The sequence below is a fragment of the Poeciliopsis prolifica genome, unplaced genomic scaffold (genome assembly GCF_027474105.1).
Source record: "Poeciliopsis prolifica strain line A6 unplaced genomic scaffold, Auburn_PproV2 SCAFFOLD099, whole genome shotgun sequence".
In the NCBI taxonomy this organism is placed as follows: Eukaryota; Metazoa; Chordata; class Actinopteri; order Cyprinodontiformes; family Poeciliidae; genus Poeciliopsis; species Poeciliopsis prolifica.
Window position 1 is genome coordinate 1,111,199 of NW_026562474.1, and position 24,355 is coordinate 1,135,553.

General features: G+C 40.1%; 2 protein-coding genes across 2 annotated transcripts; both read right to left on the bottom strand.

The window, feature by feature from the left end:
- Positions 1-5,502: 5,502 nt before the first annotated feature.
- On the bottom strand, positions 5,503-12,552 carry crls1 (cardiolipin synthase 1). The gene is made up of 7 exons (XM_055023405.1): positions 12,025-12,552; positions 9,831-9,968; positions 8,170-8,299; positions 7,970-8,055; positions 7,235-7,303; positions 6,953-7,044; positions 5,503-6,141 (listed from the first exon to the last, which is right to left on the bottom strand). Exons 1-7 carry the CDS (start codon positions 12,430-12,432, stop codon positions 6,048-6,050), a joined length of 1,017 nt encoding a protein of 338 aa, XP_054879380.1. The 5' UTR covers positions 12,433-12,552; the 3' UTR covers positions 5,503-6,047.
- Positions 12,553-12,797: 245 nt separating this feature from the next.
- Positions 12,798-23,315, bottom strand: mcm8 (minichromosome maintenance 8 homologous recombination repair factor). Its single transcript, XM_055023404.1, has 21 exons — positions 23,182-23,315; positions 22,381-22,664; positions 22,162-22,227; positions 21,603-21,685; positions 21,377-21,526; positions 21,180-21,277; positions 20,912-21,110; positions 19,705-19,790; positions 18,942-19,087; positions 18,734-18,808; positions 18,529-18,667; positions 17,800-17,830; positions 17,569-17,706; positions 16,567-16,627; positions 16,333-16,413; positions 15,725-15,920; positions 15,438-15,651; positions 14,128-14,337; positions 13,971-14,047; positions 13,416-13,605; positions 12,798-13,286 (listed from the first exon to the last, which is right to left on the bottom strand). Exons 2-21 carry the CDS (start codon positions 22,640-22,642, stop codon positions 13,194-13,196), a joined length of 2,595 nt encoding a protein of 864 aa, XP_054879379.1. The 5' UTR covers positions 22,643-22,664; positions 23,182-23,315; the 3' UTR covers positions 12,798-13,193.
- Positions 23,316-24,355: the final 1,040 nt, after the last annotated feature.

The following is a 24,355-nucleotide window of genomic DNA, read 5'->3' on the forward strand; positions in this document are numbered from 1 at the left end:
TACAATGTGTTCAGTCACACCCCGGAGCAGCCTGCACACACACACACACACACTTATGCACACACACACACACCCACACAATTCCATCGCACAACAATCTCAGAAGTCTGCGTAGCAACTGGAAACTGCCCAAATGTTGGCCTGTTGGAGCTCCAGACAGATTAAGTGCATCCAGATGGTGGGTTAGCAGCATCTTTCACAGCTCTGATAACAGCCTTTCTAAACCTTTTAATTGCAGTTGTCGTACAAAAGTCTCTTTCTTCAAGCCGAACCTGGACTGCAGAAACTGAAGTTGCTGTGACTGCAAGCTGATGCGAAAGACAAAGAGCTGAGTGTGTAAACTGGTGCACCACTTTAGATAAGGTTGGTCCTGATGAGCCGTGACTTCTGCTGGAAAGGTGAAGGTCTGTTCATTTGTTTTACTAAAGCTGATGTGAAGGAAGATGATTGAAAGTTTAACAGATTTTTTTTGTGACAAATAAAAATCTGAAAAGTAATTATTTTGCAAGTCACAAGTATAGTTAATAATTATGTCACTTGAAGGTGTTTTCACATTCAAATTTGTGGAACTGAGTTAGGTAGGTCAAATCATGCATACAACTTTTTATATGTGCCCAAAAGTTTTCTAGGATTGAGGCCATGCCAACACATTGCCTTTGCTCTTGTAAGCCACTTTTGAACCACTGGGTTGAATGCTTAGGATCATCGTTCATTTGGAAGACCAATCTGCTGGCAAACTTTACCTTTCTGATGTTTTTAGATGCTGCTTCAATATTTCTACATATTGGCACGCTTGATTTTTCCAACTGGTGAACAATATAGAACATGTCTGTTCTGTTCTATGAAAGCCTTTAGGCTGGAGTTTGCACAATCAGTCTTATTCCCAGCTTTCACAAACACTCTTGAGACCGTGTTCAGCAGAACCAAGCTTTCTTTAGGTCTGGAGGAAACAGGATTCGTCTAACTCGATGCCAGAATGACTGAAGGCAGGGAGCTGGAGGGAGGTGCTGACAAAAGCGCACAGATCTAAAGTTTGTTCTTGTCGGTGTGATTCAGCCAAAGTGTGGGTTCTGGAGAACTGAGCTACGAAATGCGAAGCCCTCGCCTTCACTAAAACCATCCAAATCAGCTACAAGATGATTTAAAAAAAACAAAACAAACTGGCTGTTGAAGAAGCTTAAAAAGAAGCCTGAGGTCATCAAAACACAAATGGACCCTGGAGATCAGTGTTAAGACTGAAAGCACCAAAATACTCCCCAGGGGATTCATGCTTACAGAACCAGGGGCAGCAAGAAAAGTCACTGAAGACAATTAAAGATGGAATAAAACTTATTCTCCCTCAAGTAGAAATCCTTGTTTTTCTGCATAACTGTTATGAATATCAAGGATTTTGGTTGGAAGCCCTTCAAGGTGTTTTGGTTTCTTGCTAAGATCCCTTTTGAAATCCAGCATTTTTGCAGCTTCTTAGTGTGTCAGTTTAGCTCATGTTTCTGCTGTGCATATTTTAATCTGGAGAGACTCAGACAGACAAAAACAGCGATTAAAAAGTTTATTAACATCAGTGAATTAAAGTTCTTTGGTGCTCGGACCCGGACGGAAGGTACTTTCCCCCCGGTGGTTCAGGTCAGAGAAGGGATGGAGGCCTGAAGAGCCAGGAGGATGGAGGTGGAGAAGGGTGGAGGTGGAGAAGGGTGGAGGTGGAGACGGGTGGAGGTGGGTAGAGCAAAGCGGACGATGCCATGAATGAAGGTTCATATAAACGGAAGCTTGATCGATGATTGGCTGAGACGGGGCATGGTCCGACGCTGAGGGTCTGGCGGCGGATGAACGTGATGCGGCGATTGGATGATGCAAGTGAGTGAAACCTTTGGAACTTTAGTTCAGAAAGAAAAGCTTTAGTGCAGTGGTTAGAGCGGGTGAGGCTATAGACCTCGACAAGGCCGTTCTGAGTTCGACTCCCGAACTCGGTTTCTTTGCCACATGTCTTTCCCCACTTCCTGTCAGATTACTGTGGAGTGAAGGCCACTAGTGCCACAGAAATTCATTTAAGAAATGCCTCTAAGTTTCAAAAGTACGCAGCAAGAAGAAGGCATTGAAAGGCTTCAAGGTGAAGAATAATCAGAGCTGAAAGAGGATCAGAGAGTGGAGTATGGAGGGTTGAGTTCAGCTTCTCTTTCATGCCTTGCTGACAACAGTTACATCCAAGCGGCCCCCACAGCTTGCATCACACATCTCACTCAACTCCACTCACACCCACCAAGGACTTTCACAGAATCCCACTAGCAACACCCACATCCACTCAGCACCCCAGCGATCACCACTCCCTACATTTGATCATCTATGCAGTCAGCATTAAAGACTGAGTGGTGAAACCTTTGGCGACACCTCAAAAGGCTGGATAACAGTGATCTCAGTAATAGGTGTGTCTTCATTTCTGAAATTGCAACTTTCAGTTTCTGAAGTGCTTTAAATGGGATTGTTTACTTGTGTAGGGAGAGGAAGGATGGTCAGAACTTGTGAGGACAGAGGTGGACTTAATTGAAAGCCCTGAGTTCAAAGGTCCCATAGTTCAGGCCTAAGTCTAATTTACAATCTGTGGCAAGACTTAATTAAATATCGGTAGTTGTTATTCCATTATAAATGTATGAAATACTTTGCTGATATTATGCTGAATGTTGAAAAAACACAATTTTGCAATTGCTGTGTTTCCAAAAACTAAGAAACGCAATTAAAATCACACTTGAGTAAGTTTGTTCAAGCAATAAGTCCTTAAAAAAACAGGCCTTGCTATCATCATCCTCCAACATTCAGCTGTAAATCACAACTGGTATGATGTGAAAAAGGTGTTTCCATTGCAGTATACCTATTTCTACTATTTCTACTAAAGGGAGATGAAAACATGTTTGCCCAATAAGTTCTGATGTAGCAAACTTTATCGTCCACTGTTGGGTCTGTACCTTACCAGAGAAACTAAAGTTCCTCTGGGACATTTCTAGTCCCTCGGGCTTGGACTAGAAATGGAGGAGAGGATTCTCTCCATTTTTATGAGATGTGTGGTCCATGCTAGTTTCCAACCTCTACTTTTTATTGTTTATTAGAGCATTGCTTTCGTCAGCAGTTGACATAAATGTACATGTTGCTTAGCCTGGTCGATTGTTCTAAATCAATAGATGAAAACATGAATTATTCGCTTTACTGTTTTGCAACATTTTAAAAGTTTGCTCAAAAGCCACATGACAATTGGATGACAAACATAGATAAAGTCTGTTCACAGATCACCAGTCTGATTGAGCTTAGGCTATTCTGAGCGAAAGAACAGGCAAAAGCTGGAAGAGACCAACTGATAGACTTCCAGCTGCATCTGCAGTGAAAGGTGGTTCTGCCGCATTAATACAGTGGGGGCTGAATAAAGGCAAGTTGTACCAAACCTTCAACTCCCTGTTTAAGTGTGTGGGTGAATAAAAAAAAACCACAACCTTTCTTTCATGCTGCTGTATCTACATGGTTCTGACCAGGAGCGCCGCCTGCAGGATATTATCAGAGGGTGCACTTGACCCACACAAGCACAACCACATCATGTGCATGAGGCACAAAACCAGCACAAACCTAAACCTCACAAATACAGCCACATGTGCATAATGCGCTTGGCCCACAAGCACAGTGGATTTAATCAGCTTTTATATGCAGATGTTGGAATGGAGCAATTGAAGCAACAATGTTTGCTAGACTTGTTGTTTCTTTGGCAAAGTTTCAACTACATTTAATTGTTTAACCCTCCTGCAGTCTTAGTGCGACGCTCAGCAAGAATTGTCAGTCAACCAGGTGACTGAGCTGCATCTTTAACACAGAGTAACCGCATAGTGACATGACTACTTCTGTAACTGGCCCGCATTTGGGATAGAAACCAGGTATGGCATACCGTCACTGGTCCAGGTGTGGCATGCTTCATGTGAACCGGGCCATCACTGCCAGATCTGGCCCGAGTCTGGTTGACATCCAATTTGCCATACCAGAGGTTTGGCAGATGTGACCGGGACAGGTCGGTCTGCAATGTGGGAGGAGGTCTTTGCAACATCATATTTAGCTTAAAGAAAGAGCATCACGCAAATCAACAAAAGTAATCTGACCAATAACATTTAAGCTTCGAACCAATATGTGCCCACCTCCATAGACTCACACAGATCTGCTACATACAAGACATTCTGACACAAAATACATGTTTCCTCCACAATTTTGTATTAAGAGAGTAATATTTTCATTTAATCAGATATTGCATCATATACTAAGATGTAATATCTCGGGGGCAATTTCAGGTTAGGCGGTTTGTGATTGTTTGTTATATGGTGGTTATCAGCCATAAAGAGTTAGAGAAAAAAAATGACTTATAGCAAGGATTGTTAGATAGTAAAAAATCAAACATATATATTTTTCTTTTACTTATAGAAAAATCTAAAGGTAGGCACAGTGTGCACAGCTGCAGGCACTGCTGGTGCAGGCAAATGCTGGGGGGAAAAAACACCAGAGCAAATTGAAAAGGTGGCACATCCTCAGTTCAGACTTCCCAAGTGTCCCAGAGGGCTTGATAGGAAGCACTAGAGGAGGCGTGTTTACAAAAAACGAAACAAAAGAGATCCCTGTAGCCCAATGACTCCAGCACCAAGCAGGGAAATAAGCTGCACTCCAGATTTTTCATTTCCAGACCGGCTGAGATCTAACATGATTTACCTACAACTTACTAAATTAAAAACAAATCAGATTAAAAACCTCATTAAGAAGCAAACATTTACACCATTAATCACAAGATAAAACTTCTGGCTCTCCCCAAAACAGTGAATTATGTTTTTTAATTTAAAATGATAAAACTTCCAAAGGGGCAGTATTGTGTTTTCCAGACAGTGATTTTATAGCACAATCAACAATCATGTAACTGTTACCTTGAAATTGGGCCTTTCTCTAAGAAACTCCTGCTCTTTCTGAAGCTCTGCCTTCAGTACATAATCACGTCGCTCCATTAACACTTTAACATTTTTACCAGTGTTTAGAAGTAGTTCATTTTATGAGCTCAGCAAATGCATTGTTTTATCAGATGTTAGCTTATTTCTGCTGGCTAGTCTGAAGGGGCCTTGAAGGCGCAGCCAGGTCCCACTATAGCTGAATTAAAGGATTTCTCACATGGATCAAATAATCAAATCAGGACTGCAGGTGTCTTTTGGATGAAGTAATAGAAACATGATGTAAAGGTCTAAAAGTTAATTTTACACTGTTGTGCTCCTTTAAAACAAGAAGTCGATTAAATTAAAATGTAACCAGTAAATACTACAGGCTGTAATCGAGCTCATTTGGGTTTATCGTGACCCAGCAGCTTGGGAACCCATGCTGGGACGTCTTTGCTTTTCATGGATTTTGTTTGAAACTCCACTGAATGGATCAGACGTCAGATTTCTGTCTTGGCAGATTAAACTTGGGTTTTGCTCATCCAATCAAATGACAGACTCACCAAAGCAGATTTTCTATGTGTTTTGTTTAATCAGAAATCATCGGCTTACAAAAATTCAGGTTGATGAGACTCTGATTCAGTGGACGTTGCATCTGACTAAGAAATAAAATCAGGAAGAAGAACCTGGCAGCTCTGGGCTTGAGGTTGCTGTGTGCGGCTTCTGACGTGGGTGGAGGAAATATTTTTATTTATGTTTGCAGTTTTTTTCTCCTCTATGCACGCGGCTCTGGACGCGCCTGCTGGCAGAGCTGCCGTCTCAGGATCTCTGCGATGAAACCATCTGCGGCTTCACTTGTTTTCCCCCTGCATGCGTCATCGCCATGGTGACCCATGAAGGCTTGTCACAGCTACTTGTCTTCAGAGCTCCTGGCGACCGTTCATCTGCCCGTCTGTTCTACATTCGCTGTGTCTGATGAGCGTCCCCCTGCAGAAGCTTCTTCTGTTTTCTTTTCATTCCTACAGGCGTCCGGGGGGAGGCGGGGGGGGGTGTGGGGGGGCTGCATCCCGGGAGGGAGGGGGAGGGGGGGCCGGATCCCGGGGGGAGGCATCGTCATGGAGATCTGGTGTTCAACACCTTAACAGTCTTGCGGCCGTAATGCCAGTAGCTGTAGCCTGATGCTGTTGTGGTCACAGCTGTAATATACCTGCAGAATCAGAAAGCAGATAGTTTCACTTGACATGACAGTTTTCGTTTGGCTACATTAGTTTTTCAAATCAAAAGCTCAAATGATAGAGGATTCATTAATAAACGCCTGTTATACCTGGTACACTACTGCCCCTAGTGGTAGTGCCAGAAAAAAAACATTGTTATAGATTGAAGTGGGAAACAAAATGTTAGATTTTTTTTTATGGAAAAAACAACAACATTTTGATACTGAATAAACTTAAATTAAATTACTTCCCCCACAAAGCTGCAACCTTAATTATATTTTACTCCAAATCAGCCTGAATCTCTACAGCACCAACCAAAAATAGTTCTCAGTTCTCTCCATAATAGTCATTATTTTTATATTTTTGCCTCTGTATTTATGTGGTGTGGCGACATTTGCCACTTAAGACCCACAAAAAAACTCAATGAACATCTGGGAACATCTGCACAGTTCCAGACATCATGAAGACGCATGATGCCGCATCAAATTGATTAAGATCAGGTCCTGCAATATTCTAAAAATTATGTTATTAAAATTTTCAAAATAATACAGAACATATCAGAAGATATCAGCTTCAAGAGGAAAGTTTAAACGTTTGTGGTTCTGAGAAAAATAATACTTATTTAAAAGTATATGCTACTATGTAACATAAATGCTTACAGTAATTTAGATTTTTTTTCCAGCTCCCTATTTGGTCTGAGTCAAAGTGATTTGATTATTTGAGCCCGCCACAGAACGAGTTGTTTCTGCTCATTTGTTGCTGGTTTTAGTAGAAAAAAGGGAGGAGAGGATAAAAATTGTTTACCATAAACACTGCAGCAGGACGCTGTCTGTATAGTGGAAGACTGGAGCAGCCAGAGAGGTGGCAACCAGGAACAGCTGGATGGCCGTGTTCACCTGAACAAACAGTTATACACATTTTCAGTCAAGGTCATCTTTATGAAGAAGAAATGAAATATTTGTTCCAGATTCAGCAACATTTTTAGCTTTCCGTAAACAAGAAGGAAAACAGAGTGAACACAGTTTCAGAGTTAATGGAGCTCATGGTGTTTTTTCTCAGATAGAAAGGTTTAACAGTAGCTCTCACCTTACTGAAGAGTGTGGGTTTCAGCTGGGCTGTAGTGTAGCAAGGGTTAAAAAACTTACTGAGGGTCACCTGGACAACACAAGAGAAAAAAAAGTATAAGGCGTGTAAGGGCCATTGGAGATGAAAAAAAAAGGGAGTAAAAAAAACTCATATTTTGAAATTCATCGGAGTATTTTCTAAACAAACAAAAAAGGACATTTTGAAGTTTGAAAAGTTGAAAACCTACAAAAAGTACAATTTTGAGATTAATCTCAAAAGTCAAAATTTCCACAATTTTTCTAGATCACTTCTGAAATTATTCTCAAAATTGAAGCCTTTCTAGGAAGTTTTTGAGTTTTAAAACTTAGAATTTTCTTTGCTTTTTCTAGAAGTTTTCTGAGTTTAATATCAACATTTCATTTTTTTTTTCTAGCAAATTTGACTTTGGAAACTCAGAAATTTACTTTCTTGAAAATGTCTGAAGTTTTGTCTTTTTATTTAGACATTTGGAGCTCTGAAATTTCCCAATATTTTCTAGAAAATGTCTGAGATCATTCTCAAAAGTTTTATTGGTGTAAATATACTCTTTTTTTGTCTACAATGGTTCTAATACACATCAAAAGTAAGTACATCAATCAGTATAATTCAAACTAGCTGAAACTGTTGATTTTCCATATGAACAGTGACAGAAAAGCACAGGAGCGTTTGACAGAACAGTTTGCCAGAACCAGCCCTCCTGTTCTCAGCGGTTCTCACCGGTGGAGGAACAGTCTTGTATCTGACCCAGAAGACGGCGGCTATCAAACCAATGTCTCGAAAAATCACGAGAGCTGTCAGCGGAGCTGAAACAAAACACAGCCGGTTAGATTTGCTGCGGCTCTCACACAGATTCATGGACTGTTAGTGAATGACAGCGTGAGACAGAGAGCAGAGCCGAGGCCCGCTGGCTGTAATACCTGGGATAAGTTCGGCGTAGGTGAGACTCACATATAAAACACTGATGAGGATCTTGTCGGCCAGCGGATCCAGAGCGCTGCCCAGGGCCGACTTCTGAGTGGGCCACGTTCTGGCAATGAAGCCGTCCAGCTGGAGGAGACAAGAGGACAAAGAGGGGACACGGAGACAGACTTCAGGGTTCTGACTGGCCAAACAAATCTACACACTGCATGTTGTCAGACGGGTTCTGTTTGAATGATTTCTTCATCACAACTCCTGGCAGTAATTAGACCTGAATTCACTTTTTTGGGGGGTTAATTCTTCTTTTTCTACTTTTCTCATCCCTGTTGTTGGACGTTTATTCTCTCTGGTTTTGGATGGTGTGGAGCTGGAAGGGCTTTTGTTCTTAATTTTTATTTTGAGATAGTAACAGAGATTTAAAGAGAAGCAGCAACAGTAAACAAATGAGATTTAGTCAGTCCCTCCATGATGTTGTGATGTTTTTTGTGTGTGATTATTGTAACCGAGAAGGACTGATTTTGCAGCACTTTTTTCAAAAATTTGCTAATTCTTTAAGCTTTATTTTGTCATAATGTGGTCTTTAAAAAAAAACAAACTGAAATGATTCTTTCTCTCTTTCACCCTCCCTACCAGCTTCACTGTCCTGCTGCTGCATCTGGTCTAATGTCTCCTCTCCAACTCTGCTCTATTGTGACAAAGATTTATTTTAAAAACATGGAAAGCAACAAGTAGCGTAACTTCTGTGCAGAAATTAATTCTCAACATTAACAAACTAGCAAGCAATGTAAAATAGGCAACAACCTTACTATTCCTGTTACAGGCTCATTATGACAAACTGACATGGATTAACTAATTATTATTTAGCTAACAGTAATTGTATGCAGCACCACTCCACAAGTGAAACCAGTCGGTATGTGTACGGTCATGATGCGTTTAAAGACGGCTTGGAAAAATTCGTTGCATCTTGACAACTGATTAAAAAGTTGGAATGGCTTATAAGAAATAGAAGAATAAGAAAATCCTGCAATATAACTGAAAATGTTTGAAAAAGAAAAAAACAGGGCAAATGTTACTGTGTAGCATCACACACACTTTCAACTTTAAAGATGTCATAAAACAGGAAGTCAAATCAGAAAGAAGCCAAGAATTCAGCCGAGTTGCAGTGATTGGATGAAACACAGAAAACATTAAGATGAAAAGCTGAGATGACTGGTGAAAACTCCCAGTTGCCAAAACTTCAAAACTACTGAATGGATTTGTGTACTTCCTTCAGGGACAGATTAGCATAGCTAGCTAACAACTGATGATGTCATCTAGGACATGTTGGTGTTGAATATCATCTCTGCTTCCTGAATATTGAGCTGTTATCATTTTGTAACGGCCATGAGGTTATCATACAGTAACAACCTTCAGGAAAGACTTATTTAGCGAGACTGGCTGCTACTGGAAATCCTTCCTGCCCAAAGCATCACCACCCACAAAGACTCTCTGAATTAACTTGAATGATTTGAATTAATATTTAATTTTCCTTTGGGATAAATGAAATATTTTCTAATTGAACTGAAACATTAAAGTACGACAAAAATAGTCAAAAACCAGCAATTGGCATAAATGAGACAAATGAGTAAAAAGACAAACTATGAAAAGCTGAGAGTGTTACCAGGTCAGTGGCTCCTGCCAAAGTAAACAGAACCAGGCTGAGGTCAAAATGCTGCTGGGTGATCAGATAACCCAGATATGGAGCCAGCAGAATCCGACACACACACAGCAGGTTGGGGACCGTCCACGGGTTCTCATACTGTAGAGAGAGGAAGAGGTGACAAACAGGTTACAGATGGAAGTTAACAAAAACAAACGAAAAAAAAGATCAAAGTTCTTCCTGGAGCAAATCTCATCTGTCCGCTTATCTATGGTGACTTATCCATGGGTTGTGGAGGGAACAGATCATCTTTATCATTTTCTGTTACACAGTTTAAAATTATTATTTTTTTTAAAATCAAGGTTGTTTTAACGTGAGGAAAAGATGTTTAAAGGGGCAAGTTAATGTCACAAACACGAAATATAACTGCTGAAAACTAAAAACTTTAACGTCAGTAGAACTACCAGTGGACTGTTAAAACGCAGAGTAAAAAGTTCAGACTCAGCACATTTGACATGCATGTGAAGGGGAGACAGTACTTGGCCCACCTTCATACAAGACCAAAAACACAACCTAACTGACAGAAGTCTTTGTCTGCCTATGAAACTGATCTACCTCTGCAAAGGTCTATTAATCAGACGCTATTGTGCTTAATTTAGCAACTTCTCGGACAAAAAAATAATTCAAGACATTGATATCAGCAGATCAGGATTTTTAAAGTGAAACTGCAATTGACACACCTCCTAATTATCACTTGAAAATATTTGCTGCTCTGCCTACAAAGAGAAAAGTCAAAATTTTTCATAAGTTTTTCTTTAGATTGTTCTGTTAAACCATATGAGATGTTGGTGGCAGCTGACCTTTAACCCCATTTTTTACAGAAACATGAACTCTCGATTTACCTAGAATTTTAAGCAACAAACCGAAGGGTTTGTTGATCTCAAATCTAGCTTAAGATCAGAGACAGGCTGTCAAACAGGAATCAAGCTCCACAAGTTTCCAGATTATTGTGACTTTAAAATGTCTCACTGCAGTCAGTCAAAGAAAATCTGTTGTGAACAAATATCGATAAACGAAGATGTTAAAATAATCAATAAAACAATGAAAAGGACAACAGTAGACTAAACCAGAATGACTTCCACTCCAACACCTGGGGTCTGAAGAATTCGATGGATGAAATCTGCTCTGTTGTCCGTAATTCTTTCTGAAAGGTCATGATGAGGAGATCAGAACATTCAGCTTCAGATCTGCAGTTCTTCTGAGGATTCTCTTCCAGAGAGGAGTCTGCACTCAGTGCGTTTCAAGGGTGGTTTATAAGTCAAGCCTATCTGGAGATCTTTTTACAATAGACATGATCTGGGCTGAAAGGCGACAGATATACGCTACGAGCAAGGTCAAGTTCTCCAAAACAATCCAGGTCAACAGATTGTTTTATCACGAAGCCACACAATCTGAGAAAGAAATTGTTTTTGTGCTGTGGGAGGAAGCCGGAGTATCTGGAGTGACCCATGAACAGAAGGGGGGTGCATGCAAACTCCACATAGACAGCAGGCTTGCACTGGTCTTCTGGCCGAAACTGAATCTTTTTGGTTTGAAATGTTGCTAAATAAAACAAGAAAGACTGTCAAACCCTGAGAACAATCCAGACCTTGTCATAAGGAACATGATTCTCAGAATTGTACTTTCAGTACATCCTGGGTCATATTTTCACAACAAAAAAAATTGTTGTTTCTCTAAAAGCATATTTTTGCCAATATGCTGATTAGTTCAAATATTCTGCCATGACTCCATGCAATTAGCTGAAAAACTTTTTAAACTACTCTGAATAATGAATTACTGTAGTGTTTGATAGGATCAGTTTGAATGTATGTGATTGGATACATGTTTTGATTGACTTAAAACAGTTGTTGTAAATTGGTGCTTTATAAATAAATTGGATTGGATTATGATGCTGTCTATTTCTGCTGTGGGAAAATAAACTGATGCATATACGCCTAAACTTACGTCCGCTATATTTTGTTGTTCTACAAGTATAGTACCTGATTAAATTATTAATACAGTAAATACAAGAACTATAATATTAGCATCACTATGCCACCTTTCCATTTTTAGTGACCTTGGTTGAACTGTTCTTGCTGTCCGTGTGGGAAGCTGCAGCCCTCTGACAAGTGGGAGGGTGGACAGCCATGGCTGCCTCTGTCCCGTTTGGACTCACCAGTTCTTTGAATTTGAACAGTCCTTGTCCCGGCACTGTGGACCTGTCAGACGCCTCTTCTGTCTTCCTGCTGCAAAGTCCACGAACTCTGGGGAGGAACAGCGGTCTCAAAACGGCCGCTGACCTTTCAAGACCTCTTCGGTGCACGAGCATGGACCCCTCCGTGAGTCCAAACGTTTTCACTCGCTGGACGCTCGAGCGCGAACCCCGGAAGTCCATCCATTTGAGTTTGAAGAGCCACGAGCCACTAAGCCGAGGCCGTGTGAGCCTCACGCTCACCGTGGCAGGTGGCTGTCCGAGCCGCCATATTGGGGCCGCAAGCCGACACACACCCGGGCAGCGCTCAGGGACGCTCGCTGCCTTGAGAAACAGTGAAGCGGAAAGCCGGGTCAAACACGTCGTAATCATCTTCGAGAGACTCGCATTACTGACCGGCTGCCCGTGTGTCGTTTCCTCGCGTGCTCATCGTGGGCTACCGATCCTGACGGCAACCCTGCGAGGGCAGCAAGGCTGCCATCTTACCGGAAATACATACGGCACCTATGTTTTACGACAAGATGCCGTAAAACAGATGGGTTTCAAAATAGTTTGAGAAAAAGTTCCTTTATTCTGCTCAATCTGAGATTGTATTATAATGCGTCTATAGACTTAATATTTACAAATAAAGATTCCAAAATAAAAATATTTCTAGTAAAGAACATATGTAAACCATAAGATTAGCAATTTTTAAAAGATGAAAGTATTTAAAAACACATTTTAAAATAAGACTTTAATGAAACGATCGACAGAAACAAACAAGAATAATTCATTTACAACAGAATTTGCACAAACAGTAGTATTACATTTTTTACACATTTATCTACATAAAGAGAACATTCATTTTTGAAAACAATTATAGTGAAATTAAATAAAGCCTGCAAAGAATTAGCATATTCACGCACTTTAGCTGGTATGTAAACAATAGCTACTAGTATTTCTGTCAAATGCAGCAGTAGACATCCAGAAAGAAGCACTTTAGGGGTTTTTGGCTGGATTTACTCCCTTATTTTCTCCTGATGTCAGCATTCCCTCTACTCGTTTAAGAATATTATTCAAACAGGTTTTCTTGTATTTTTTGCATTTTTAGAAATAACTCAACAAACAGTGTGTTGTGCAGGAGTGTTCAGCAATCACATGGTCTGAAGTTGGTACAACTTGGGTCCTTTCTTAAGCAGGAAGCCCTGTTCATTGAGGGAACTCAAAAGACCTTGAAAATCCATCACCTGGAAGGAATCAACAGTTATTATTAGAACTGGCATTGTAGAGAATGTTCTAACTTTACTCACCCAATAATAATTATACAAATGATGAGCATGTCTATGTTTAACTTTTTTTGGGTCAAGAGTTTTTACCTTTATGTTCATTTTGTCAGCTACAGATCGAATCGTCTGCAGGTCGAACTGCTTCTGATTGGTCCTCTGAGCGTGAGAGTGGAGGGCGCTGACCAGTCGCTTTGCGGCGCCTCGCTGACTCATGCCAGAGCCGAGCTGAGAACGTTCAAAGTCCAGATTTCCCAGGCCGTCTGAATATGTGTCAGCCAGACTTCAAATGGAAACAAAAGATGTTTACGTCGCAGAACACAATACAACAAGACAGGCCCTGACCGCTAGAAACAAGCAGATGTTTACACTACCTTGTTTAGAATAGAAAAAAAGAAAGAAAAAACAATAAATCATTCACATGAAAATTATTGAGTTTGTTTTCATTTATCATTCAATTTATTGATTTATTGCTTATTGCGGCAGGCCTACAGTGGTATGATACCTCAATAAAAAAAGGTTCAATGGCTATCAATACTTTTGGAAAGCACTGTTTAGGGTTAGTACAGTGAGGAACTTCATTAATTTGGTGAAACAGTAAGATACAAATAAGTCTCTTTTCATTTGCTGACATTGCTGCAGAGTTACCTGTGTTTCATTATCTCCACCACATCTTCAGCATCACTTTGTGTCGCCAGTTCTCTGAGCTCCAATTTGGCTCTTGCCTGGAGAAAACCAAACAGTCACCAGAAAAGAAGATCAGACCTTCAGCACTCACTAAATACCTCAGCCCAAACCAACCCACCTCGGTAAGTCTGATTAAGGACTCCAGCTGCCGTGTGGTGATGGGCGTGGCGTCTGCCGAGTGTGATTGGGATCTCAGAGATAGGTAGAAATCCTGAAGGGTTTTTGCCGCTTCAGGAGACAGCGTGGGTCGGACATACTGACGGGCGTAACTGATGTACTTCCTCAACAGGCATGTTGGAATCACATCGACCAATTCATTTGCTGGAAACTGGAGACAACAGGTGGGATCAGTAAAACAGGTTGTGCAAACGCCAAGGAACGCTTCAGTTTCAGTAGACCTCTCTACTTTAACGTTTAGTGTTAGAGTTGCTAACTATGAGATAAAGAGTCTGATAGAGTTCATCCTAACATTACAGTCAGCTGATACTCTGGTGCCAGCTTATATCATACTCTTGTGTTGAACATAAACAGAGAAGTTAGGATAAGAATGAAGGAAAACAAATCGCCATGTCAACAGGGCAAGATTGTAACTCAGAAACATGATTTAAATAGTAAATAGTACATGTTGAAATGAGATCTTCTTGGAGCAAAGGAAAACTTTAAAAGAATGTAAAACAGGCTTGTCTAAATATAAAACAGAGTTCACATTTTAAACTGTAGGCACCTTCGATAGAAGGTGTGATTTCCACTGCATTCCCTTGTAGTGCTTGAGCAAGTAAAACTGCTAAGGGACAATCATCTGCCCTACAAGGTCACTGATATTTCAAACCTAGCCTGTGCCATAACAGATAATATTATTAGCTGCATTTATATTGACTATAGAATTACACAATTTGACATTACGAAAATAATGCCACTTAATAGAAAACACGACAATTTTGAAAAAAAAAAAAAGATAAAGAAAGTTTTGGCACTAAGGTGAGGTGGTATATTTAGCTATACCAAAATTAATTAATTTTGCAAAACTGCAATGGAAACATAGTTATATATTTAAATTGTAACTGCTGTGCCTATTTTGGGAGCAAAAACAGTCAACAAGTGTTTATAATTGCTGGCAATGAGTATTTTAAATCACTGTGGATAAATTTTGGCCTCAGAAAATTGTTTTAGTTCAACTACATTGAATGGTGTTTGAGCATTAGCAATCTGTTTAAGGTCTTGTTGCTGCATCTCTATCATATTTAGGCCCAGTTTTTGACTAGGCCACTCCAAAGCCTTCAACTAAGCTTTTTTTGGAGCCTTTCAGAACTGGACTTTTAGGTCTTTGTTCCATTGCCTCCCCCTAGAGCACCTGAGCTTCGTTACAACTTGGTGGCCAGATGTTCTCATTCAGGACTGTCTGTTTTCTGGGTTCAGAACCAGTTTTACCTGCAGTCGCTCAGACAGTGGCATGGCTGCATGCTGCAGCAGGATGGAAGTCGCTGGGTCATTACTTATTCTGGTCACCGTGGCGCTGCTGGTTCTGCCTTTCCCTGCCCTGTTGGCCATGATGTGCTCGGACAGCCGGCGGTCATGTGACTCATCTGGGATGTCCAGAAGAAGGAAGACAACATCGAAGCGGGAAAGGAGGGCGGAGCCCATTCTATGGACACACCAGAAGGAAATTAAAGCCAACATCCTCCTGAAGCTGGAAGTTACTAGAGGTGAAAACTCACTTTAGATTTTCAGAGACAGTCTTCCCTCTGTTGTAGTGGCCTCCGACGGGGTTAGCAGCAGCAACAACAGACGTTCTAGCAGGCAGAGAGGAGACGATGCCGGCCTTAGCCAGACTCACCGACTGTTGCTCCATGGCTTCCAGCAGAGCCTGCTGCTGGCTTCCCAGCTTGTCAAACTCATCAATGCAACAAAGGCCTGGAAGTACAGGAAGCAGGAAAACAGGAAGTCAGTCTGACACAAAAGGTACCAAAAAACAACAGGCAACATGGACTTCAAATTGTATCATTTGAAATCCACTTCGAATGTATTTATTAAATTCACAATCGCATTTTTGCAATACATCCGTTTATGCAAGCAGTCTGCTTAAAAACCTCCACAAATATTAGTCTTGAAATAAACTTATCTAAAGTCCATTGGTGAAATTGTCACTGCTAAACCGCACAATTATTTAATTAAGTCATATTTTCAAATACATTGATGTTTGTACCCAGCAGTGAAAAAATAATGAAAAAAAAAATCAATATGGAAAATTAATAACGCTGTTAGTTTGGGGGAATTTCAAATGAACTTTCCCAAAGGAAAGTTCACATGCATATACTTTGACTACCTTGGTCAGCCAACACCAAAGCACCTGCCTCCAGAGCATAATCTCCTGTTCCAGAGTCTCTGGACAGACTCACTGTTAGTCCTTCGGAGGTAAACACAAGATGTTACATTTTGGAACTAGAATATATCTAAACATAGTCAAAAGAACATAGAGTGTATAAAAAAGATGCAATCATAATTTAAAAAACCCCAACAAAGCACACCCTCTTTCAAGTATAAGGACAGAGAGGCTTACCTGTGGTGCTGGTGCTGTTGCCGCATACATAGATTCCCCTTGGAGCCACATTACACACTGCCTGTTGGAGGAGGAACATAAAGCAAAAGAATATGAACAGTTAAATCGTCTCAATCGGTACTGTCACAAAAGGGTCAGGCCTGTCACAGTAAAACTTTCACTGGATGATGAATTGTCCCAGAAATTAATGCAATAAACATTTTGTTGTTTTGAGATCATTCATAAAGGCGCAGTATTTTGTGTATTCCAGTCACATAGTACCATTTATAGCACAATCAAGTAACTATGTTAACTTGTTACAAAGGTGCTGAGTATATGTTTATTTAATTTTAAAGGCATCACAACATGGCTCCTCTATTAACCCTTTAACAATGTTTTACTCAGAAGTAGATCCTTTAATGAGCTCAGCAGATGCACAGTTCCAGTAGGTGTCTGCTAATTGCTGGTGACTAGTCTGAAGGAGCTGAATGAGCTGGAAGGGCTTCATGCTCGAAGTTGGAACTAGGTCCACGCAAGCGTTGTGCACGGCTGAATGGTTGCCACAGGAAATTCAAGGATTTTTCAAATGTTCATGACCAAAATCAAAGCAGAACTCCAGGTATGTTTTTGATGAAGGAATAAGGGTATGACATGATGCCAAGCTCAAAAAAGTCAATTTTGGATAACACTTCCCCTTCAAGGAATATATTGATAATGACATAATAACGCAAGTTTCTCCTTTTAAAGACCGATAAACTTTAATTTTTTGCACAAAAACACTTCACATAAACACTTAAGATATTTTAAATATCAAAAACTAACTCAACAACCAAAAACAATACATGCAGCGGAAATATAAACCACAAACAGCTGAAACCTTCAATAAAAAGAAATATGAACACAATTACCCTTCAAAAATTATTAATCACCAGAATGAAAGTCACTGAGCTCAATTTAATCTATCATGCAATGCATGATATATTAACTGATATATTGCTCATTGGGACAGCTTCTCTGTATTACCTGTAACATCTGACTCTTCCCCAGTCCAGGGTCTCCCACCACCAGGATGTGAGGATCTCCTCTCACCGGGACGCTGCTCTTGTCTGTGTGTTTCTGTCTGCCTCCAAACAATGCCAAAGCCAGGGCAGCTTTCACCAGCTGCCAACGCACAGGAAAACCAGCATGAACACTGAATATGAGCAGCGTGTCTGATTGCTCTAAGAAATCAGTCTAATTTCAGTCTGAACTCACCAGATGGCCGAAGATGGCAGGACACAAAGAGCTGGAAGAAGTCGGAGAAGTGCATGCATTAAGAGGGTTAAAAATCTGTGCAACTAGACTGCATCCAAACATAAAGGAACAGTTGTCCAAAAAAGTAATTTCCCCCAGAAAGGCATTGATGAAAGATTGAAAAAGGGAAAAAAAATCTCAATGAAGATACAGAGTGCAACCTGCTGCCTGTGCGGCACAATTCTACAATGATTCAGATAAATTACAGACTCTTCCAGATTTAAATTGGAAGACTTCCCAGTCCTGAGTGTAAATTCAGAAGTTTTCAATTCACTGCAGATACATCCATCAATTTTGGCCATCGCAAGAACTCATTTTACTTTAGAATTAATGACATGTTAAACATTTCATCCAGTTCAATTAAACAGATCCAATTATGTCATGTGTTCAACAAAAAGACTTACTAAGTCCAAAAACTAAAAAGCATATCCCTATAATCATTCTATTAGCTCATCTGTGTAATCATATAATATCTAGAAATTATGGCACTGATTTGGTGTGGCATGCCATCATAGTCCAATTCGCTAAACGCAGCAATAAAAACACCTTGAACTTTTTATTTGATTTTCCTCGCTATATTTTTCATACCCGACTGTGAAGATTTACACAAATCATTATTTTGAACCTTTTGATGATTTTACAACAAGAAGCACAAACAGTCAAACATACTGCAGACAGCGATAAACTTACTGCACGATGAGTCGCAGCAGGTTTGGCTGTGACTGGATCTCCTGGATGGCGTAGAGCTCCTTCAGACTGAACTCCTCTCCTCCAGTACGATCTTCCCTCGATCCTCCTGACCCTTCACTTCCACATTTGGACAGCTGACCTGAATATACAGCTCATATTAACTTTGTCCTGAACTCTTAGAGTTCAAAAACATGCCTGCCAGTACCTTTGGTGTTGCAGACTGAAGTAGCTTCGATGTAGAGGAGAAACATGCACTGATCTTTATTTCCTCTAGAGCTGCCTGCAGTCAGAAAGCAGATGTTTGAACTATGTGATGAAGACATCTGATTGGACGGGAGGTATCTTTAGTCTTATTTGTCACTGCTGAGGGAACATCGGTTACCATGACCAAATATTAATATGTATGTCCGCACCATCATTGATGACTCTGACTATTCCCGTAACGGTGACTGCGTCTCCTGGGACGCAGCTGTCGCAAAGGTCAGAGGTCAGGTGACACTCCACGGTGCGAGGGATCCGTCCTGTCTCCCTCTGCTCGCCACCCATCAACTCCTGCACCCTGAGCAGGCGAGAGAAACACGTTTCACAGAGTTCAACAAACACTTTTTTCACTTTTGATCTGCCTTTCATAATCTTTTTCCTTTCATATGGAGGTAATATGGCCTCTAGGGGTGTCAAACTCCAGTCCTCAAGGGCCACTGTCCTGCAGTTTTTAGATGTGCCACAGGTACAAAACACTGGAATGAAATGGCTTAATTACCTCCTCCTTGTTCTCCAGAGCCTTGCTAAAACCTAATTATTCTATTCTAAAAGTTGCAGGACACCGGCCCTTGAGGACTGGAGTTTGACACCCCTGCTCTAAACAGTTTTTAAAATTTTTATTAAGTTTTTTTTAAATAATATTTGTGCTACAAAAGCCTTGCACAATCTATTTCCTAGTAAATTACAGACACATAACAAAAATCTAAAATTGAAAAAAGATTTATGTCACAAAACTGTAGAACTTGCAATATCTGAAGACCACATTTTCTGAAAGCAGCAGCATGTAAAAATAAATAAATAATCCTTCATAACCCCATAAATCTAACTGCACAACGTCCCAAGCTTGAATTTACGGCAGCTCTTATATTCTCTGTAGGCCAAAGCCAAAAGCTTTCATCTCTATTATGCCCTTACTTGATGGTTTGCCAGTCTACTGTCTTTGTGGAGGGAGAACTTCGAAGAGGGATGAAGGAACGAGTACGACATCCAGGCTGGATACACTACGTGATAAAGCAAACAAAACTGTGTGATTTGTTTTAGTGACCAGATAGGGAATATATTTATATACATAGAATGATCTTTGTGGGCCAAAAGGCCTTTTTTCAGAGGAATGCTGTCATGATAAAAATTGCTTAGTGCTTTAAATAACATAAAATAGGTAAAAAAACAATGTTGGGTACATTTTCACTAATCTGAAATTAGCAGAGCTAATTTTTCATTTTAATGCATTAGCATATTTCCTGACTATGAAAACAGTAAGAGCACTTCCTCTAAATTAAAATTTCCAGATAAATGAATGTAGGTTTGAAAACTGTCATCTACATTTAGTTTGACACCTGTTTTGAAGTTTTGATTATCGACTGCTAAGAATTCTTCAATGAGTTAAGCTTAGTGCCAATTCTTTAACAGTGAAGCATTTTTGTTTAGCGCATTCGTGGCTTTGCTAACTTTGAAAACGTTTAGCACACTTGGCTTCCCCTAATTTAATTTTTCCAGATAAAGCAGCATTGTTTTGTGAATAAATTTTGACATCTGTGTTGAAGTTTTAGTTATTGACTGTTACGAATACTTCACACAGACAGCCGTGGTAGATATTAACGTAGTTGAATTTAGCAGTTTAGCATTAGCTTCAGCTAAATAGCATGCTGGAAAAGAGCTTTAGCATTTAACTAATGTTCATGACTAGTGCTTTGGGTTTTAGCCCAAGTAATGTTGTAGCCAGCAGTAAATTAGCTAGCAAAGGTTTATTAGCAACTAGCTAGCAAAGATTTATTAGCAACTGGTGGTAGTCTCAACTGTCTCGAGTCACACAACATACTGAAGATGTCTGCGTGTAACTCAAATCTTTGCCTGACAAAAAAATAAACTACATATAACATACAAGATTAAATAGTCCTGGCACCACAAAATGTAGAACCTGTAATTGACTTATTTAAGGCCATTACTTTCTACTTTCAATTTAAGACATTTTAAGACCTTAATGTTAGATCTGTGCATTCAAGACTTTTTAAGGACACCCTGCATTGAACTATGTCAACATGCATTGAACTATGTCAACATTTAAAGTTTGTCACCAAATTTGTGAAACCAACCCAGATCACTTTGAAGTGTGTGTTCAAACCTTCGTGGGTGTTGCATATTTCCCATGCTGCAGTGGTAGGGTCAGAGTGCTGGCGCAGGTCTGGCACTTGAACGCCATCCTGGTACACTGAGGTCTGATGCTGCTCACCCGGACCACGGTTCCTCTCACACACACCATCCGGCCGAACACGCTGGCCCGCAGAGTCCGCAGTGGAGTCAGCGGCTCATAGTTATACAGCCTGCGAAGGAGAACCTACGGCTCAGCTGGGACAGTGAAAGAACTTCATGCTCTGTACGGCGGACGGTACCTCACACTGATATGAGGAATATTGATGATTGGTGTAGCAACAGGAAGTTCCTCGTCTTGGAGCTCTGCAGCTTGTTTTTCCAAATCTGCAGTCAACACCTAAAGCACACACACTCTTCAGCTGGAAATGTAACACCAAGCAAACTAACTTCACAAATTAAAATAGATTTATGGTAAGAATGGCTTTTTTGTGTTTACCTGATGAATGGCCACACCCAAACAGTTCAGTATCACGTCTGGCTGTTCCCGCAGGTCTGTCACAATGTCAGGGAGAGCTTCACACACGGCTTTGTTCCCAGTTAAATCTGTGTAATCCACCAGCACGCTGCCCTGACGCTCAATCTCATCCTACAGAAAAACACAACTGTTCTCTTTTACTCACCTTTAACTGAGAAAACACAAAACATACCAACACAGTACTGACTTTATTATACAGATGAATCTGTGATATGAAATACTTCTCAAAGACTTTGATCTTCTCCACACTGGGTGAGCTCTCTATGAAACCTTAACAGGAAAAAATGAAAATGTTATCAAAATAAGTACATTTTACTTTTGTTGTGTACAGCCAGGCTTTACTTAATTTCTGCCAGGCTAAACTTTGTTTGCTAAATAATTTTAAATATGTTTTTTGATACACCAGTGACAGTGAAAACAAACAAGGGTTAAAGAGCATTTTTGGTGACACTGCAGAAAACGTTGAACACACAGAGATTAAAATTAAAACATTACACAAACACAGAAAAATGTCTTCTTCTGTAACTGAACAAATTATAAAATTAGGCCGATGTAAGGCTTCTCATACCTTACAAAATGCAAAAATAATTAACATCCAAAACATTAAAATTTTACCAAGTTATGTTAAAATATGAGGCTACATATGTCCAATAGTGACATGTGTATTGTCACTATTGACAATACATATGTATTGACAATACCACTACATATGTATTGTGAATATATGACAATACATATGAACTTACCGTCTGTGAAATACAGAGCCCAGCCTTTGTATGGACACAGTCCATCAAGAGTAGTCTGGATTGGGGCTGAGTGGACAACAGTAAAGCAGTCTGGATGAAGCTGAAAGAACTTTTGATTTGTTATAAACTAATAAAAATGGTGACATGAATTTTTTGGAGGTGATTTGAAATAAATGAAGCTACATTCTTGCTAGATACAGAAATAATAATGGAGCTCACCTCTCTGGGAGCTTAAAGCTGGATTTCCACTAACACCATCTCCTCGGCTCCCTCCACCTCCTGCTGCTGCTGACCCTCCTCTCCACGGCCTCCTCCATCCTCCCTGTCCTCTCCATCCACTGCTTCCTCTTCCTCTCCACCCATTCCCACCTCCTCCTCTCCAACCATTCCCACCTCCTCCTCTCCCTCCACTGCTTCCTCCTCCTCTCCATCCCTTGTTCCCACCTCTCCATGAGCCTCGAGGTGTTCCTTCTGTATTCATAGTTTTGGGGGGAAGGGAAAGTCTAAAAAATTGAGAGTCAGAAGCACAGATTTAACTTTTTAAAATCCTTAGTTAAATGAAAACACAGCTGCTGCGTATACAAACGAGTCACTGTGAAAAGGAGATTGTACATCTAGCACAGGATTTATCACTGCAGTCTTCCAAGAGAAATAAGCCATGGCCACCACTTCCATCACTGGATAGAATCAATGAATAAAGCAGGTAGCCAACATAGTTATTTTTAACTACAAACACTGGCTCTTCATGGCGTCTCCCAGCTCTGATGGCTTTTATTTAGCGGTTGCCAGACATGATGAAAATGGGTAATAACAGAGAGACATGCGGCTCAGGTCATCTGTCCGGAATTCGAACCTTTGACGGCCGCGGGTCGTACGGTGGACACCTGCGCCACCGCGCGCGGTACCCACATAAAACCTTATTTTTCAGTTGTTTTCGGTTACAGAGATTGCTTACATAATCTTGTTATTACTTTACATAATAATAGAAAATCTAAGAAAACTATATAAGGTCATACGTACCTTTCGTTCTGGGTCGATAAGATACTAGAACTATTCTGTAACTAGACCAGTCGACTAAATATCACTTTTCCCAAAACGCGTCGATAATTTCTGTGCTAACAAAAGTGTCAAAATTCCCTCCACTGACAACAAGCTTCTTCTGCCGCTGCTTACAACACCACAGGGTGCGAGGTGCTATACTGCCCCCTGAAGGACACTGCAATAACTACATAAATATAGATTCAATGCTCCTCTCTCTCTCTCACTCTCTCTCTCTCTCTCTCTCTCTTTCTCTCTCTCTGTTTTTTTCTAAAACAAACACCCAAGTGTAATTATGCACAAGAGCCAATTTCTGGGCCCAGACATAGACATTTTCAGCTGTGAAAAAAGAAAAACATCCAGGCAGACCAACTGGCCTCAAAGCAATCTGATCTAAAATACAAAATAGGCAGTAAAACAAAAGTAAAAATGAACATAGACAATAGTTTGTAAACAGCATTTAAGAAAACTAATGAAAATTCACACAGAAAAAACAAAATATAGAAATGCTATTTCTCAAAAACTGATGAAAACTTGAGTCAAATTATAGGAAGGTTTGAGTTCAGTTCTTTATTTTCTACTAGCACAATCATATTGCCAACAGCTAATTTGACATGTTTTGTTATTACTTCAGTTGCATGCTTTTTGATAAAACTATCGTGTCTTCGACAAAAATAAATTGTAGTAATGTACTGAAATACGTTTAAGATTAAGAACAAAAAGGTTTAAAGAGCGACTAGAGAAAGATAAGAAATCTAAATTAGTTATCTAGCTCCATCTTCTGGACATTTTTATAACGACATTCAAGTAAGTATTGAAAGAGCTGCACTATTTATCAATTTTGAAGTACATTAGTAAAAATACCAGTCATCATCATCATCATCAAATTTTATTTGTACAGCACATTTCAGCTACAAGGCATTTCAAAGTGCTTTACATCATAAACACAAAACACAAAGGCATGCAACATAGAATAAAATACCAAGGGTTTTTTTTTTGTTTTTTTCCCCCTTTTCCTTTCCTTTCTTCCCCCTTCCCTTTGTCACGGAATTTAAGCGCCTGTTACCGCTTACATATTGTGAGGAGAACACCCCGACATTTTCACAACAGCTGATTTGTTTCTCCCCATTCTTTTTTGTAAAATAGATCTAATGCT